General features: G+C 44.5%; 1 protein-coding gene and 1 long non-coding RNA gene across 3 annotated transcripts; one reads left to right on the forward strand and one right to left on the reverse strand.

Annotated features, from left to right (window-relative positions):
- Positions 1-491: 491 nt before the first annotated feature.
- On the reverse strand, positions 492-8,752 carry LOC117853183 (auxin response factor 19). Of its 2 annotated transcripts, XM_034735556.2 has the most exons (14): positions 8,216-8,752; positions 7,507-7,625; positions 6,077-6,175; positions 5,940-5,996; positions 5,667-5,822; positions 5,503-5,587; positions 5,131-5,221; positions 4,825-4,989; positions 4,604-4,726; positions 4,368-4,443; positions 4,128-4,257; positions 1,635-3,517; positions 1,277-1,467; positions 492-1,038 (listed from the first exon to the last, which is right to left on the reverse strand). In XM_034735556.2, exons 1-14 carry the CDS (start codon positions 8,298-8,300, stop codon positions 840-842), a joined length of 3,459 nt encoding a protein of 1,152 aa, XP_034591447.1. In that variant the 5' UTR covers positions 8,301-8,752; the 3' UTR covers positions 492-839. The 2 variants fall into 2 exon arrangements, with proteins under 2 accessions (XP_034591447.1, XP_072149405.1); XM_072293304.1 differs by lacking the exons at positions 7,507-7,625; positions 8,216-8,752 and adding an exon at positions 6,592-6,723.
- A 4,961-nt stretch (positions 8,753-13,713) lies between these two features.
- Positions 13,714-14,949, forward strand: LOC117853891 (uncharacterized). The gene is made up of 3 exons (XR_004640145.2): positions 13,714-14,010; positions 14,145-14,222; positions 14,317-14,949. It is a non-coding gene; the product is annotated as an uncharacterized lncRNA (long non-coding RNA).
- Positions 14,950-15,203: the final 254 nt, after the last annotated feature.

Here is a 15,203-nt window from a genome sequence, read left to right on the forward strand (position 1 = left end):
TGTTGAGAATTTACTGCCAAATCAGGCAAATTCTTGGCTGGCTTCTGTGAATGGTTGGATGCTTTCTAATTTGTTTGTGTTCATGCTAAACTGTTGCTTCAGCCTGCAAGGAGTCAAGGATCATGTTGACTGTTGACCTACTATTGTCAACAGTCTGAGGTCTCAAGTTTTGTTGAGCAATCTGTGACGCGGCAATTTGAGCCCGACTGAATTTGACCGGGAAAAGGTTCTCCACTTAACAAACGTGCTAGATTTAAGTGATCTTCGTCGTGAAAACAGAAATCAAGGAAAGCATAGTTTATCACTTGTTAATTATTCACCAGTAATTGATCAACTTTTAAAGCTCTTTAGTTCGGTAAAATTTATGTGTCTTCTTAAAGATAATCTCTTCAATTTCCTTTAGTTCAGTGAAAATGTGTGTGTGATAGGAGTTTTCGTTCAATTCCTGAACAATGAACAGGATGTAACACTTGGAAACAGCACATGGTCAATGAAGAAATTCCTGTAGCGCACTGCGCACAAATTGAGATACGTGGAGATCTTTGGCAGTGGCATCAAAACAGCCGGAGCAGCAGTTTTTACTACAAGCATGCCTTTCTCGTAGTACATCATCTTTCACCTAAGGTAAGATTCATTTACCATCCCTACTTTCCATCCATGTGAGCGAACCTACACATATGAACAAAAGCACTACTAATCCATCGAGCCATTTGCTCTCCTGGATGTCAAGTGGCAACACATCTACACAACATTCTGCTGCTGCACGCCTTTCACCTACCACAGTTCAGGTGACGCCTACTTGGACCGGCAGCACAGAATGTATGGACCGGCAAGTTAGGTCATTCAAACTGGTCATATGAACCAGTAGAAGGGTTACCAGAGTTCTGATCGCAGCGAGCTCTCCAGGCATTCCCGCCGTCTGAGCTGCTGCAGGCCTGGTTAGGGAGAATGTTGTTCCCAAGATCACCATCCAAGCTCATCTGCTGCACTTCCTGAGGCGACAGGATCCTAATGCACCTCACACAGTTGACAAATTCCCTGCATGATAGGCAATAGCGATGTTAGGACAAAACATGGGTATGCCATAGTAAGTAATCAGAATGCGTTTATGGCTGTTCACATTTTCATCCATAATTTACTACCAATTTTGTAACCAGTTGCAAGAACAAACACAACATGTTTACAAGTTAATCATTATTACTACCAATTTTGTACAAACACCTAAACTAGATGCTTCAGATAGCGGATTTTTTTAAAAAAAACTAGATGAACTTACTCCCATGGGTCATCACCAAGAAGTAGGATGTCATCCTCATGGTCCTTGTAAACAAGTTTCCAGCCAATTCTCTGCTGTTCCTCAAGTTGCCCCTCAATACTGAACATGCGAGCCAGAGCATGCTTCAACTCATCGTATCCAGAATAATGACTAATGTCAATGGACCGGCCTACAGCTCCACGTTTATACACCTACAAGAACTTCTAGGTTAGGCATAAGAGGCAACATGAATATGCGAAAGCAGCGTATGCTTCAGTTTATAACAGTTCTAGCACAGAATACTAGTATTATGCTTGGCTAAAAATAATACCCAAAGTAACAGTTTAGCTTTAGGCAAAACAAACAGAGAAGTGCCAACCTTGGTAAATGTTCTCATCCTCTTCAGAGGAGCAGCAGGCGGCCAAGAAGTTCTGTTCAAGAAACCACCGTCATTCATACCAGAGTCAATTGAATTGAATGCCATATCCGATGCACCAAACGACTGTGAAACCATGGATGACGATATTTCTTGTTGACCATCCTTTGGAATCCTGTAGTTACCATCAATGTCTGTTGAAATATGATTCTGATACTTGGAAGCATCAATTCCATTTGACAAGAAGCCATCTGCTCCCATTGGAAAACCCAGCTGACCATCATTGTTTATTCCAAAAAGTGCATTATTACTTGGATCTGTACCCTGAATATCAGTCTCAGGAGGCGCATCTTTGAATATCTGCTGCTGATTGAAGTTAGACATGGGGAAACCTTGATGTAAAAGTCCATCCGCTTGGGAAAGCCACACTGAAGTTGCTGATGAAGCTGTTTCCAGATAGTCCGTCGGGGGTGCACTGTTCACCAAATTCTGTGGTATAGGCCCTGTATTTGGTAACTTTGAAGCCATCACACTTTGCTTGACATTAGAATTCAACTTCGGCAGTTCCTTAGTCGATCTCGGTATCCCCGTGACAGCTTCAAGGGAGCTTGGTATTGACATAGGAGCAGTAGACTGAGGCAACTTCTCATTGTTGATCATGCCGCATTGTTGGTTCCTTCCAAGAATTGGTTGCACAAGATGGTTACCATTAGCTGTTGATGGTGATGTTGAGCAAGAAGGGATTTCCTCGGTAAGTACAGAATGTGCTGCACCATTTGCCATCATAGGACTTCCAGCTGCTGAAATGGCATTGACTGATGTAGTTGGAGGAATTGCAGCATGTGATGTGTCAGTGAACCCAACATGCTTCTGTGGAACCTTCTGCTGTGGCTCTTGTTGCATGGATGGTGGTGGTGGTGGTGTTGCCTGTGATGGAACTTTGGTACTTTGTTGGGGCATCGTTTGTTGCTGGGAAAGCGATTGAGAGTTTGACAGCTGCTGCTGCATATCAAGAATCAACTTTTGCTGCTCTTGAATTAGCGGTAACTGTGCAAGAGTAACAGCTGGTTGTGATAGCAAAGACTGCTGCTGCTGTTGCAATTTCTGTAACAGTTGCAGTTGAAGCTGCTGATCAGACAATTGCAGCTGCTGAGCTGCCAGATTTGGCACTTGCGCAGCCATCTTATTTAGCTGTTGCTGATTTTGCTGCTGTTGCTGCAATTGCTGTTGCTGAAGCAAAAGCTGCTGCTGCTGATGTAGTAACTTTTGTTGTTGATGTTGTTGTTGCTGCTGCTGCTGCTGCGGATGGGGCAGGAGTTGCGGCTGGCTGGCAGCTGGCTGCTGATTTTGAGTCATGGATGGTGGTTGCTGCTGCTGCTGCATTTGATTCTGGACAAGGACCTGAGCCTGGACAAGATTGGTTTGAGATTGACTCAATGGAAGAAGTTGGTTCATGGACTGTTGTTGCCTCTGCAGATTGCTGGGATCGTGAGTCTGTTCTTGCAGTTTGGTGCCCATGCCAAGCTGATTCAGTGGGAGTGTTGCCTTGGACAACTCATTGACCGGCTGCATTTGCTGAGGAAGTTTGGAAGAACTAAATTGAATACTGTTCTGTTGCAGAATCTGGTTCTGCAGGCATAACTGCCTTGAGAGATCAGCTGCACCAAGATTTTGCATGTTGGGGTTGCTTAGTGATCGTAGGTACTCAGACTGCATTGCCGTGTTTGCAAACGAGGAGTTCTGCTGCATGTTCATGTTCATCCACTGAACCAAGCTCAGACCAGGCATTATGGTGTTCTGTGTCTGCGGATCCTTTATGCATATCTCCTCACCGAGCCATGGCATCGCCCTCTTTAAGAGATTCTCCATTTCTGAGGACTCATCATCTGCAGTACACAGTGGGGATCATTCATTATGCATGCTATAACTTTAATAAAAACATTTTTATATATCAGAACTCAGAACTACAATTTTTATATATCAGGACTCACAACTATTCTTCAATCTTAAACTCATAAAATATATACAGAATTCCATGAACAGCTCAGCTATAACCAAAGGAAGATTACCCAGCATCCAGTATTGGTTCCGTTTACTTGGCTAGTCTAGCTATATTGCAACCTCATAAGTATGTTTTACTTATAAATGTCTACTGTACGAAAGAATATGGTACATCTCTCCTAGTTTCATATGTTATTTGTTCTTAAGATGAGCTAAAAGCTTCAAGCTTCTTCATCACTAAATCTTGAAGACAGGCACAGTACCTTCATTAGAAAAGGGGTGCACCGATAATAATGGTATCACCAATTTATGACATATGATCATGTCAGAAACATAAACATAAAATATGCTACACATGACAATTGACATGATCCATAATCCCAGGGATGTAGTACCAGAAGCTTGATGAATAGTGTCCCTGATCTCACAAACTATCTAAGACACAAAAAGAAGCTCTGCCAAGTAACTAGTGCTAATGTAAGCACCAAAGCATACCTAATTGTCTGGGACGTTTTGAACCAAAAAATGGTGGAGGGCATATGAAAAATGGAGCAGCTACCGGTTCAATTTCCCAGATTGAAACCCTGTTCCGCCTTTCGCCTGCTGCAGACTCATCCCAGCCAACCTATTGAAAAAACACAATCTCCTTAGGTCACAAAAGAATCTCTGTACCAGCAACAGAAAAGGGGAAAAGGCTAATGCATAGGATGCGACAAAATTAACAAGGAAACCAACCTGTAAGTTGCGCCATTGTGAGTTTTTCCATCTTACTGGATCTAGATCACTTATGCCAGTTATTGTACCCATGTACCTGCAAAATGTCAACATAAGGGAATATGAACCCATCATTTTGTCAAAACAGCTAAATTTGGTCTCTAGTCGAACCACTTAACCATAAAGAGAAATTGGAAAAAAAATGAATAGTCGAGAAACTTGAAGCAGGGAAAGAAGAAAATTGAGCGACCGTATACCTTCTTGTGCCTAATTCCTCAGTTTCAAACATCATGCGAAAGCGCATTCCTAAAGATATTTGGTTACCATAGAGTGCCTTCTGATACTTAGCAAACGGTACAACAAACTCTGTAGGACTGGCCCTGAAAAATACAAGCTTTGAAGTTAAGATTTTGACAGAGACTGGGAATAAGCTCATGTATAGTAACTATTAGATATTAAGTCGAAATTCAGGGCTGACCTAGGATTATAAAATATGGTAAATGGGCTATTGTTCGCTGCAGCATGGGCTGCTGCAGCCAGAATTCCTATATGCATGCTGTCACTTGAAAGGACAGATGATGATATGTTAGTTGGCTGTCTGTTAGCACGCCTGATTCCTAGTAGCAGTTGCTGTTTTTCATCCCTAAAAAATATAACAACAAACACAGAAAGAGGAACAATTAGTGTTGAATAAACCATGAACACCAGAAAAACGAGCTATGATCTCTGATGATCTTTTCTTAGAGCAAAATTCAAACATATATATTCGCAAGCTGTGCTGTACCTAACAAAAATGACAGAATCACCAGCAAATAATCTCTTGCCACTAACAAAAAGACTCCATCCAGTGGTAAGCAGATGTCTTTTTGGCTGACCTATTCATTCCAAAAGATGGGGATGGTTAAACATCATAAGTTTCTATGTGCACGAAAAAGATATGGTCATGTAAAAACATTCATATGAAAATTTATTTTTCAAATTTGTGCACAAGAGCTACAATGCATAAGATGACAACTGTTAAGTGCATTTGCAAGTGAATGTGAGCATATTTAACCATAAGTATTTAACCAAGACAAAAAAATACACGTCAAGCTCCATTAAGGTATTCATAACATATTTTCAGGCCAAAAGATTTCCTTGATGCTGCATTTTTTACCTCGGTATATGTGACGGAATGTCCATGTGGCATCGTGTAGATCTCTGGCTTGTATCTCTTGGGCAGGTGGTTGCATGGAGAAATCCTAAAGAAGGATGTGAGTACATTAAATGCAACGATGAAGAAAATGCTCAAAATCATGTGGAAATCAAATCTTTGCGTACAAGGGGTGGAAATATCTTCTCAGCTGCTCGACGAGGCACGGAGAAGCCTCCATGAGTGCTTGTGTCACTTGCAGTCAGTGTCTTACAGAAGAACTCTGTTTGAGGCCTTGGTTGTTTCAGAGCTAATTCTGATAGTTGCAATGCCTCCTTTCCATACTGATCATCATTCGCAATCAATTTGACATAGAAAGAGCTTGGTCAATATACCTGAACAAATAGGGAAATGAAGGGGAAAAATTGTATGGCAAACCAGGCATGGCACTGGATGCTTACTGAAGTAACTGGCTGGAGAGTCATTTGCGCATACACTTCATCTGTTTCTGGATCCGCCTATGAAACCCCCAAAATAATTCCTTTTAGCATAAATGATCGAGCAGAAGACAATAAAATGGGGCACAGCTGCATATTACATGTAAAGTGACGTTATGCAGAAGGCAAATCAACTTTGATGGAAGGTTTGGGTAGCTTGGAACATGTCCATCAACATCCTTTTGCATAGAAGCAGCAACCTGCAATAAGAAACAAGTATAAATCTGAGACTCCAAACAAATCAAGCACGGTCTGCGGACGAAAAAAGATGGAAAGATCTTTTGATGATGATTGCAGACATAATTTCCATTGCATTCCGAGCAACCAAGAATTGAAAAAAGTACATAAGAAATAAAAAAAACGCTGAGTAAGACGATTTAATCAGGTTGAAAATCTCTGAACATCAGTATCATGTAAAACAGGTACCACCTACAAGCCAATGAGAAAGCTGTGATGGGAAGTGGTTGGGATTTGACAGCACAAGACACAAGTAGATACATTGCATCAAATAGCTATTAAAACCACCATGTGCGAATGAACCCATCCACCAATCATAACTGAAAAGGTTCTATTTTCCTTCATTGAGCAGAAGGCAAAGAGAATCAAAATTGGGCACCTCCCAGTACTTGCATTCAGAAGGAGAATCATTTCCAAATCCAAACATGTGATGATCCCATCCTCTAAACTTGCTCAAAACAAGCTTCTTTGGTGCCAAATCCACGAAAGTTGCAACAGAGGTTACTGAACACATCACCTATAAAAGCTAAAATTCCATCGTACTTGGTTGCTTCATCCACCAAACGAACAAGCAAGGTAGTGGTGCAGCACACCGGAACCCATAAAAAGAGTGGGGCAGTAGACCCATTACTCCCAACTACTTTGGCCATAAGCCAAAAAAAAATGGCAGCAAACAAAGAAAAATATACTAGCAACCAACTAAACAAGACCTCCTATTACAGATACAGCTTATTCACACAGCCTATCCTCTCTTTTTTCTTTTTTGCGAGGTAGCATATCCATATTTCAACGAATTCCAATTTCAAATGTATCGAAGGCAAGACCAATCTTACAAAACAAAAGGAAAATAATCATATGATGGAACAAGGCTCTAAAGTACAGAACAAATCTGACTTAAAAAAGCCATCAATGAAACATTCCGAGAAATGAATATATGATATAAAAAATTATATTCTAAGCAGCAAAAGATCCCATTAACTTAACTGGTACCACCACTCAGCAAAACGGAGAACAGCAAATCAAGTCACATCCCTGACACTTTTAGCGATTAAAATTCGACAGAAACCAATCCTCCCCTGTCAAGACCTCAAAGGGCCCGCAAGGAGTAAAGTATCTTTATACATAAAACCAAAGCAAAATTTGACAACTAGAAAGCATTTAAAAAGTCACTGCACATGAACAAATCCGACCACATGGAAAAACTCATCAAAAATATCGCAAAAAAAGTGGGCAACCAAGGAGCCATGAATCACAGCACTAGCAAGCACGGGTAAGCTCAGAGAGAGGGGTCCACCTGCTCGCTGTGGCCTTGGGGGAAGTAGACGACGAGGCTGCCCGCCGGCGGCAGCGACACCAGCGGCCCCGCGCAGGCGTGCCACAGCTCCGAGTTGATCGCCGGCGGCTTCTTCTCCCCTGCACACACGGCCAACCAAACCAACGGCACCATCAGTAACCGAAGAAAAAGGGGAACTTTTCCCCTCAAATTCCGCCGAAAACACGAGCATCCAAACCCAAATGCATTCGATCCCATCCACCGTCGTTTGGCGTCTTGCATCACGCCGCCAGCCAGCGACCGCCATGGCTGCCCTCAAGGATCAACGTTGGAAAAAAAAACAGAACACTCCTAGCTCGCCGGATGGGACTTCAGAGATTTCTGAGACGCCGAGGGGCTTAAAAATGCAGAATAATCGTGCACTTTTGTCCACGTTCGCACTGTTCCCCGCCGGTCGCCGGCGACGATCGCGACTGGCCGGCCAACTGAGTTTTTGCACACAAACCCCTCAAGGATCCGAAAATCACAGAGCCCAACACGCTTAAAATGCATTGAAAAAATCGCGCCTTTGCTACAGCAGCAGCGACGCCCAAAAGGGTCCAGGGGGAAACAAAAGGCACTTTCCAATCCCATCACGCAATAATAACTCGACAAAGCAGGGACCAAATAGCAAAACCAAGACGGCACTATTCCATTACATTTCCTCCCAGCCATTAGCAAAGCTTCCTACCTTCGCATCCGCTCGCCGCCGCTGCCGCCACGGCGGCGGCCTGTGGCCCGACGGAGCTCGCCGGCTGTTGCTGCTGCTTGATCATCTTCTAGACTCCGACCACCCGCCCGCAACCGAAGCGCTAGTTTCGCCGGCGAGCTAGGGAGCTCAGCGGGCCCCACGCATGGCCGGCGCCGGAGCAGGCCCGTCCCACACGGCCGCGCGCGCGTGCGCGTGTCCCCTCCGACACGGGAGGGACAGGGGGGCAGGCGAGGCGGGGGAGGAAGCGAGCACAAGAAGGCAGGCAAGGGCCAACACCGCCCAACACGAAGACCAAAGACTTGTTTGTCTAGGCTGGGGCTCTAGAGAGAGAGAGAGGGAGGGAGGGAGGGAGGGGAGGCGTGGGTGTGCGTGTAGGGTGCTGTGCTGATGCTGCGGTGTGGTGCTTGTGCTTCTCTCTCCTCTGCTTCCTCTGCGCTGCGTTTCTTGTTTGCTTTGGTTGCGCTTCGGCTGATGCGTATTGTTTGCGTCTGAGGAGGGAGGAGGGAGGGAGGTCAGCTGCGTCTCTTTCTCTCCCTCTGTTTCTGGCCGGTTTTTACTATGCTCCCGTTTTGTTCCTTGTCCGTGTGGACCCTTCCAATTTTTTCAATACTCTGTTTCTGGCCACCATGAGTAAGGAAAGTAGTAGATGTGATCTTAGGTTTATCTTCCACTCTATTTTTCTTGATCGCTTCTTACTCATGGTGTTATGATGTTTTCTAGAACATTTTTGCATAGAATTTCCTGAACAATTAAATTATACTTTTCAAAAGTCAAACATTTTAGGTGGGAAATTTGTGAGTGCTTGGAATTAAACACTTTAGGGTTGGGAGGTGAGGCGAGCCCACGAATGGATGGTGATTGGACGAGATGATGGCACCACCCGCGGGTTTTACATTCAAAGCAGATTATAGCTGTAAAGAATAACATCCGGCTCTTTGGTATTTGGACTACTGCAACCCCCCCCCCCCCACCCCCCATACTTTCTTGTAATCATTATTGTGTTTGCACTAGAATATGGCTTTTATTCAATAATCCGCTCGTATGGATGCTCTGCCTCTGCCAATTCGAGCGCAACCGAATACATACAAGATAGAAAGGTGAATATGGGATGGCACATGACGTGGAAGGAGAAAAGGGGGCATCGTCTAAGGGCACATGCCAAAGCAACAAATGGGCCACTAAAAATTCAACCCTACCAAACTAGTAGATGATGGTAGACCCCTGTGCTGTGCGGTGTGCAAACCTGAGACAACTTCCATATTATCTGCAGCCTTGGTTCCAACAATCGCTTTAAAATACTTCTTGACAAAAAAAAATTAGTCGCTTCAAAACAGTACCCAATTTTCTAGGCTCTGCAATTTAAAACTAGCGCAATTTGAGTAGCATATGGAGGAGGAGAATATGCATGCACAGTTGTTTCACCGAACCTACGCTCAATTTTCTACTAGGATCTAAAGTTTAAAGTTTAAACGGAATATGCAGATGCGTATGGGTGTGGTGGGGGCAACACGAAGGGCGTGGGCCTCGATAATTGGGTTGGAGCAAAAGCCGGGAACCCGGGCATGCATCTGCAGCGGCCAACTAATCCGGTGTGGCCTCACCCCCTCACCAGCTCCATCATTGATCAACCATGTGCTCCTCCTTAAACTAACCACCCACTTGGAATTAACTGGCGCACCTTCTCTCTTCTCCGCGAGAGACCCATCTCTTATCTTTTGTTAAACAAAGGGCATCTTGCAGCTACCCATGGGACGACGGGCATCTCTTAAGTATTATTAGGAGCATGATTGCCTTCGCCTAGCTAGCTTCTCATACCTAAGCTAGGGCATATCAGCTGCATCCTACCCGTAGCCCTTAGGTTGTTGGGTTAAAGTGACTTGACCGCCTAATCAGGTTGTTTGACTAGTGTACTATATAGCTATACATGTAATTCGCCACGTCGACACATATAGGGATTGAGCTCAAACCGTAATGATCAAGGGATGACTTGCGAAATATTCGGCGACAAGATGTACCATATTTGTAGCTAAAGGGTTTAGATCGTAGTTGATCTTTGCAAAACAAGCTAGAAAAAATATGAGGTCATGGGAGAAAATGTTACGATTTTATTATCAGGACTTCATGTTTTAAGCCCTGCCGGTACATGTTTTATGTTTGGCGAAGGCAAGCCGCTATATTTGTGTCGCGCGTACGGTCGTGTACCGGTACTAGGAATTCCGGCCTAACCGAAATACCGGTCCATAAACACGGAAACCCAGAGAAATTAACCCACGCCAAACCAGAAAACGCGGGGACAGGAAGACACGACCGCGGCCCACACCATCACCGGCCGCAAAGCATCCAGGCCGGCGGGCTCGCTGCGGGGCGGCGGCCGCGTCGCCGGTTGGCCGGGATCGCCTGCGATCATCCTGCCGTGCTGGCCCGCCGTGCGCGCGTGTGAACGACCGAGCTGCCGCGCTGGCTACGGCGGCACCGCCAGGCGCGAGTGCCATGGCGTGGACGCTACGCCCCCCACCACGGCGCCGGAGGGGGAAAAGGGGCCCTCGTTCCCCTGCGCGTTTCCACTTGGCGTCGGCGTCCACGACCACGATGGAGAGGTGAGGTCGGGAGGAGCCGAGGGCGCACGGGGAAATCGCTTTTCCTGCCTTGGCTTTTCATTGCTTGTGGCGTTTCCATTCTTACCTGACACACAAATGGCAACCTGGGCAAAGGATGTGCCTGTTCCTCCTCGCATTACATCGTGGAATCCATACAAACACGAAGCTTTTGATTCTATAGCAGACTGTACTCTAGCTTGCCGGGTTTGTCACAATCCAACAATTCTAGACATGTGTCTCTAATTAAACTTGTTAATACTATTTGTATCACCGTGCATATTGATGAATAAAAACTTGGAAAAGAAAAGTATCAATTAAATGCATACTATGCAGCTTAGAAAGAAAAAAATATCAAGCAAATAAATGCTCATGCACTTTAGCTGCAATCGAATTTAATTCAAAAGCTACAAATGCAATAAATGCACTTACTATTTGTGACTGAGGGTGTACTACCTTCTTACGAATTGTGTCATACACTTTTAGGGGTGTTTGGATACTAAACTGCTAAATTTTAGCAATGTCACATCGGATGTTCGGATGCTAATTAAGAGAACTAAACATGAGCTAATTATAAAATTAATTGCAGAACCCGAGCTAATTCGCGAGACGAATCTATTAAGGCTAATTAATCCATCATTAGCAAATGGTTACTTTAGCACCACATTGTCAAATCATGAACTAATTACGCTTAATAGATTCATCTCGCGAACTAAACTCCATCTGTGCAATTAGTTTTGTAATTAGCCTATGTTTAATACTCCTAATTTGTATCAAACATCCGATATGACATGTGCTAAACTTTAGCTAGCTAGCATGTCACTACACATACTATAGCCCATGGAAAGAGGGAGTAATTATTTGTTTTTTCTCTACCTTTTCTCTCTCCTCTTGCGGCATGACCAGCTAGCATGTACAGTAAGTGATGAGAGAATAATAGCCCACGGTAAATGGTAAAGCTAGAATCCCGGATTGCCAAGCACAGGATCTTTTCTTTTAAGGGGCCTTCAACTCTTTTATAATCCATCTTGCAAAATCCACGAGCTACTTTATAAAATCTTTAGTAGCTAAAACAAAGGCACATACTCCGTACAGTATTGTTGTGTACGAGTAGCTCTGATCCGAAGCGGATTGGACAGCCCATCGCGCAATATCATGAACCAGAAGCGGCTGCTGTGTACTGCTCGGGCGTTAGGTTACTTTTGCTTATTTTTTGCATGTGTCACATCGAATGTTTAGATACTAATTAGAAGTATTAAATGTAGACTATTTACAAAACTCATTACATAAGTGGAGGCTAAACGGCGAGACGAATCTATTAAGCCTAATTAATCCATCATTAGCAAATGGTTACTGTAGCAGCACATTGTCAAATCATGGACTAATTAGGCTTAATAGATTCATCTCGCCGTTTAGCATCCATCTGCATAATGGGTTTTGTAAATAGTCTATATTTAATGCTCCTAATTAGTATCTAAATATTTGATGTGATAGGGACTATAATTTAGTCCGGGAATCCAAACACCCCCTAAGTTTAATAATGTTATTTCCAACGGGGAGTTATGCCACAGTATCCAACAGTGCACAGTAGATGTTAAAGGAGTGTCGTCTTTGATGACACTTGATTACCTATTTATTAATCTTGATTTAATCTTGATAGCAATACAATAAAACTGTGCACTGGTAGGACTGAACGGAACCCCTAATCCCGTAGTTAATCCTCCTGAAAACCAGCTCTCCACTTGGAAAACACGTTCCTGAAACCCAGGACGCACGACACACAACACAAGTACACTCCTATAGAAATCCGATGCTGACGTGGTCGGTGTCCCGTGCCTGCGGCGCCTGCCGGGCGGGCCCACGGGACGCACCACACCCGTGACAGCGACCGCACCGCGCCATTTCTCTTCCCTGCCTTTGTTTACCACAGCAGAAGCCGTCAGCTACGTGCTGGCTTCTGGCCTCTAGAGCTTACGAGAGGCCATCTACTCGCAAATGGCTCCCTTGCCGTCCGATCCTCGCTTCTCGACATCGTCATCAACCGCTGATGAACATTCTTTATACTACCCTGCGACGCGCTCGTACACCATGTGTATAGTACGGTAGAAACCATTTTTTTATGTTGGCGTGTTGGCCCGGGCCCTGGGGAGCACGAGAGGGTGGGCCCGGTTCTCGTGCTCCCCGGAAATGCGCGTTGTGGGCCCGCAGGGTTTGACCAGGTGGCCCGGGTGGCGAGGCCTGCTGTCGGGGCACTTTCCGTGGAGATTCGTGTCACTGTGTCAGAAGAAGCTGCAATACCTACCTGTATACGTACGCGTACTGCTAGTAGTGTACTGTATAATCATGCTGCACTGTCTACAGTTGCTGTGCCGTATACTACGCGCTGCGAACTCCCGTCGAGAAGGCATTATCCTAGTTCCAAACATTATTGGCAACTTGAGGTATCTGTAGCAGCAGTGAGGAGGATGCCACCACCCAACAGAATCATAAGCAGCAATGGTTTGGCTGTAGCCTCTGGGTGAGATGATGAGTCGGGTGCATGGCATGGGGTGCCCTGTGCAGGCCCGCCGCCCGTCTGACTTTTGTTCCGGCCCTGCGCTGCTACGTTTCCTGGGGATTTCGGATCCAACCCGCCACTACAATTCTTCTTCCGTCTGGCTGGTCGTCTTCGTCTACCTGCTCAAGGCTTCAGATGATTGCTTGCTTGCTTCCATGTTCTAAGTTGTAAATGCAAAGCTTAATCTGGTACGGTATGCATATAGGACTACTACTGGACAGCAAAACAGGAGATTATTTCAGAGGAAGATTCCTCAGCAATCTACAGATAATCGTCTTGTGATATCATGGGCCGTTCTCGATAGATAGTTTTACTTAGTGCCGGACCTGGAGAGGTGCGGGAGGTGCGACGGTTGAGGGCTCATGGGGAGGGAGGGGCTCACGTCTAGGTATATTGTATACCTATACAGAGACCTCCGGCCGTACGACGCGAAGAGGCCTGCCGCCTGAACGCGAAGTGAATGCGAAGGGGCGCCGCGGCAGCAGTCGATCTGCGTGACGCCACGGCAGCTGTTAAAAAGTAAAAAACCCCAACCGTCCGCATCTGCTCCCTCCGACTCGTCAGCCCCCTGCTCCTCCACCGCTCCACGACGTCGCCTCGCTCTGCGCCTCCGCCACCCGCCGGTGAGTGCGTGCTTCCGTCGGTCGACGCCTCGTCGCTCGACGCCCGCTTGGTTTTTTTTCCCTGCGACGTTGGTGCTTTTTGGTGGATGCTGATTTTGCTCTTGTGGTTTTGTTGCTGATTTGGCGGCGATCAGGCCCTCCAATCACTGCAGCTGATCGATCATCACTTCATCAATCATCCGTTCATCAGCTGATCAGGCCCTAGTGCCTAGGTATTTTTTTTCATTGATCGTTTTTTAATCTAAATTAATTACTTCGGACTTCTAGTATTCGGTACTCATATAGTCCGTTTTTCTTCTAATTTAGGAAATGGATATAGAGCAAAAATTTCGTACAAAACGTCAAGGAAAGAAAAGAAACATTTTGATAAATAAGATGACCAAGATGAGGAAATACAACGGTATGCTGTGGACTCATTTAGAGTAGAGTACTTCAATGTCATGATTGATGCTGCAATTGCTTCATTGACTAGTAGATTTTGAGCAGATGAAAGAATTTGATAATATTTTTAGGTTCTTGTTCAACTCCAAAAATTTGAAATCTTTGGATGAAGCTGATCTTTGGCTGCGCTGCAAGATTTTGTAGAAACATTTTCTCATGATAACTCATCCGATATTGAGATCAATGATTTTTTTTTCAGAATTAAAGGCGCTACAAGTGACTTTGCCAGATTCTTTGATGTCAACACTTGAGATTCTGGAGTTTGTTATAGTTGCAGATTGTTATCCAAATGTTTCAATTGACTATCAAATCCTCTTAATTGTACCTGTGACTGTAGCTTCGGTTGAAAGAAGTTTCTCAAAATTGAAGTTGTTGAAGAACTATCTGAGATCAACTATGTCACAAGAAAGGTTAAATGGATTGGCTATGTGCACCATCGAGAGGGATATCTTGGACACTATTGATCTCAATACCGTCCTTGATGATTTTGCATCAAGAAACGCTCGCTCGAAGAACTATCTTTTTATGAGAAGCAATGGATATTATGAAGTTCTACCTTAAGATAATCATATTAATTTTAGTCTACATTGTTTCTCGATAATTATTAAATATGTTAAATTAAAAATATATCACTGGTTTTGTTTCCGATATGCAAGAAAAATTAGTGCTTATATATATTAAAGATATATATATATATAGTCTAGAGGGGCCGTCCCGACGAGTTCACCAGAGGGCCCTCGAAATCTTAGGAC

Source organism: Setaria viridis, chromosome 4, assembly GCF_005286985.2.
Source record: "Setaria viridis chromosome 4, Setaria_viridis_v4.0, whole genome shotgun sequence".
Taxonomy (NCBI): Eukaryota; Viridiplantae; Streptophyta; class Magnoliopsida; order Poales; family Poaceae; genus Setaria; species Setaria viridis.

What these genes read in the sequence shown, in the direction of transcription:
- LOC117853183 (XM_034735556.2), bottom strand. Translation starts at nt 8,300, where the DNA reads ATGATCAAGCAGCAGCAACAGCCGGCGAGCTCCGTCGGGCCACAGGCC. An exon ending in AAAACGTCCCAGACAATTAG is followed by an intron (nt 3,518 to 4,127) that starts GTATGCTTTGGT and finishes TGTGTACTGCAG; the next exon opens with ATGATGAGTCCTCAGAAATG. An exon ending in CTTGGTGATGACCCATGGGA is followed by an intron (nt 1,039 to 1,276) that starts GTAAGTTCATCT and finishes CCTATCATGCAG; the next exon opens with GGAATTTGTCAACTGTGTGA.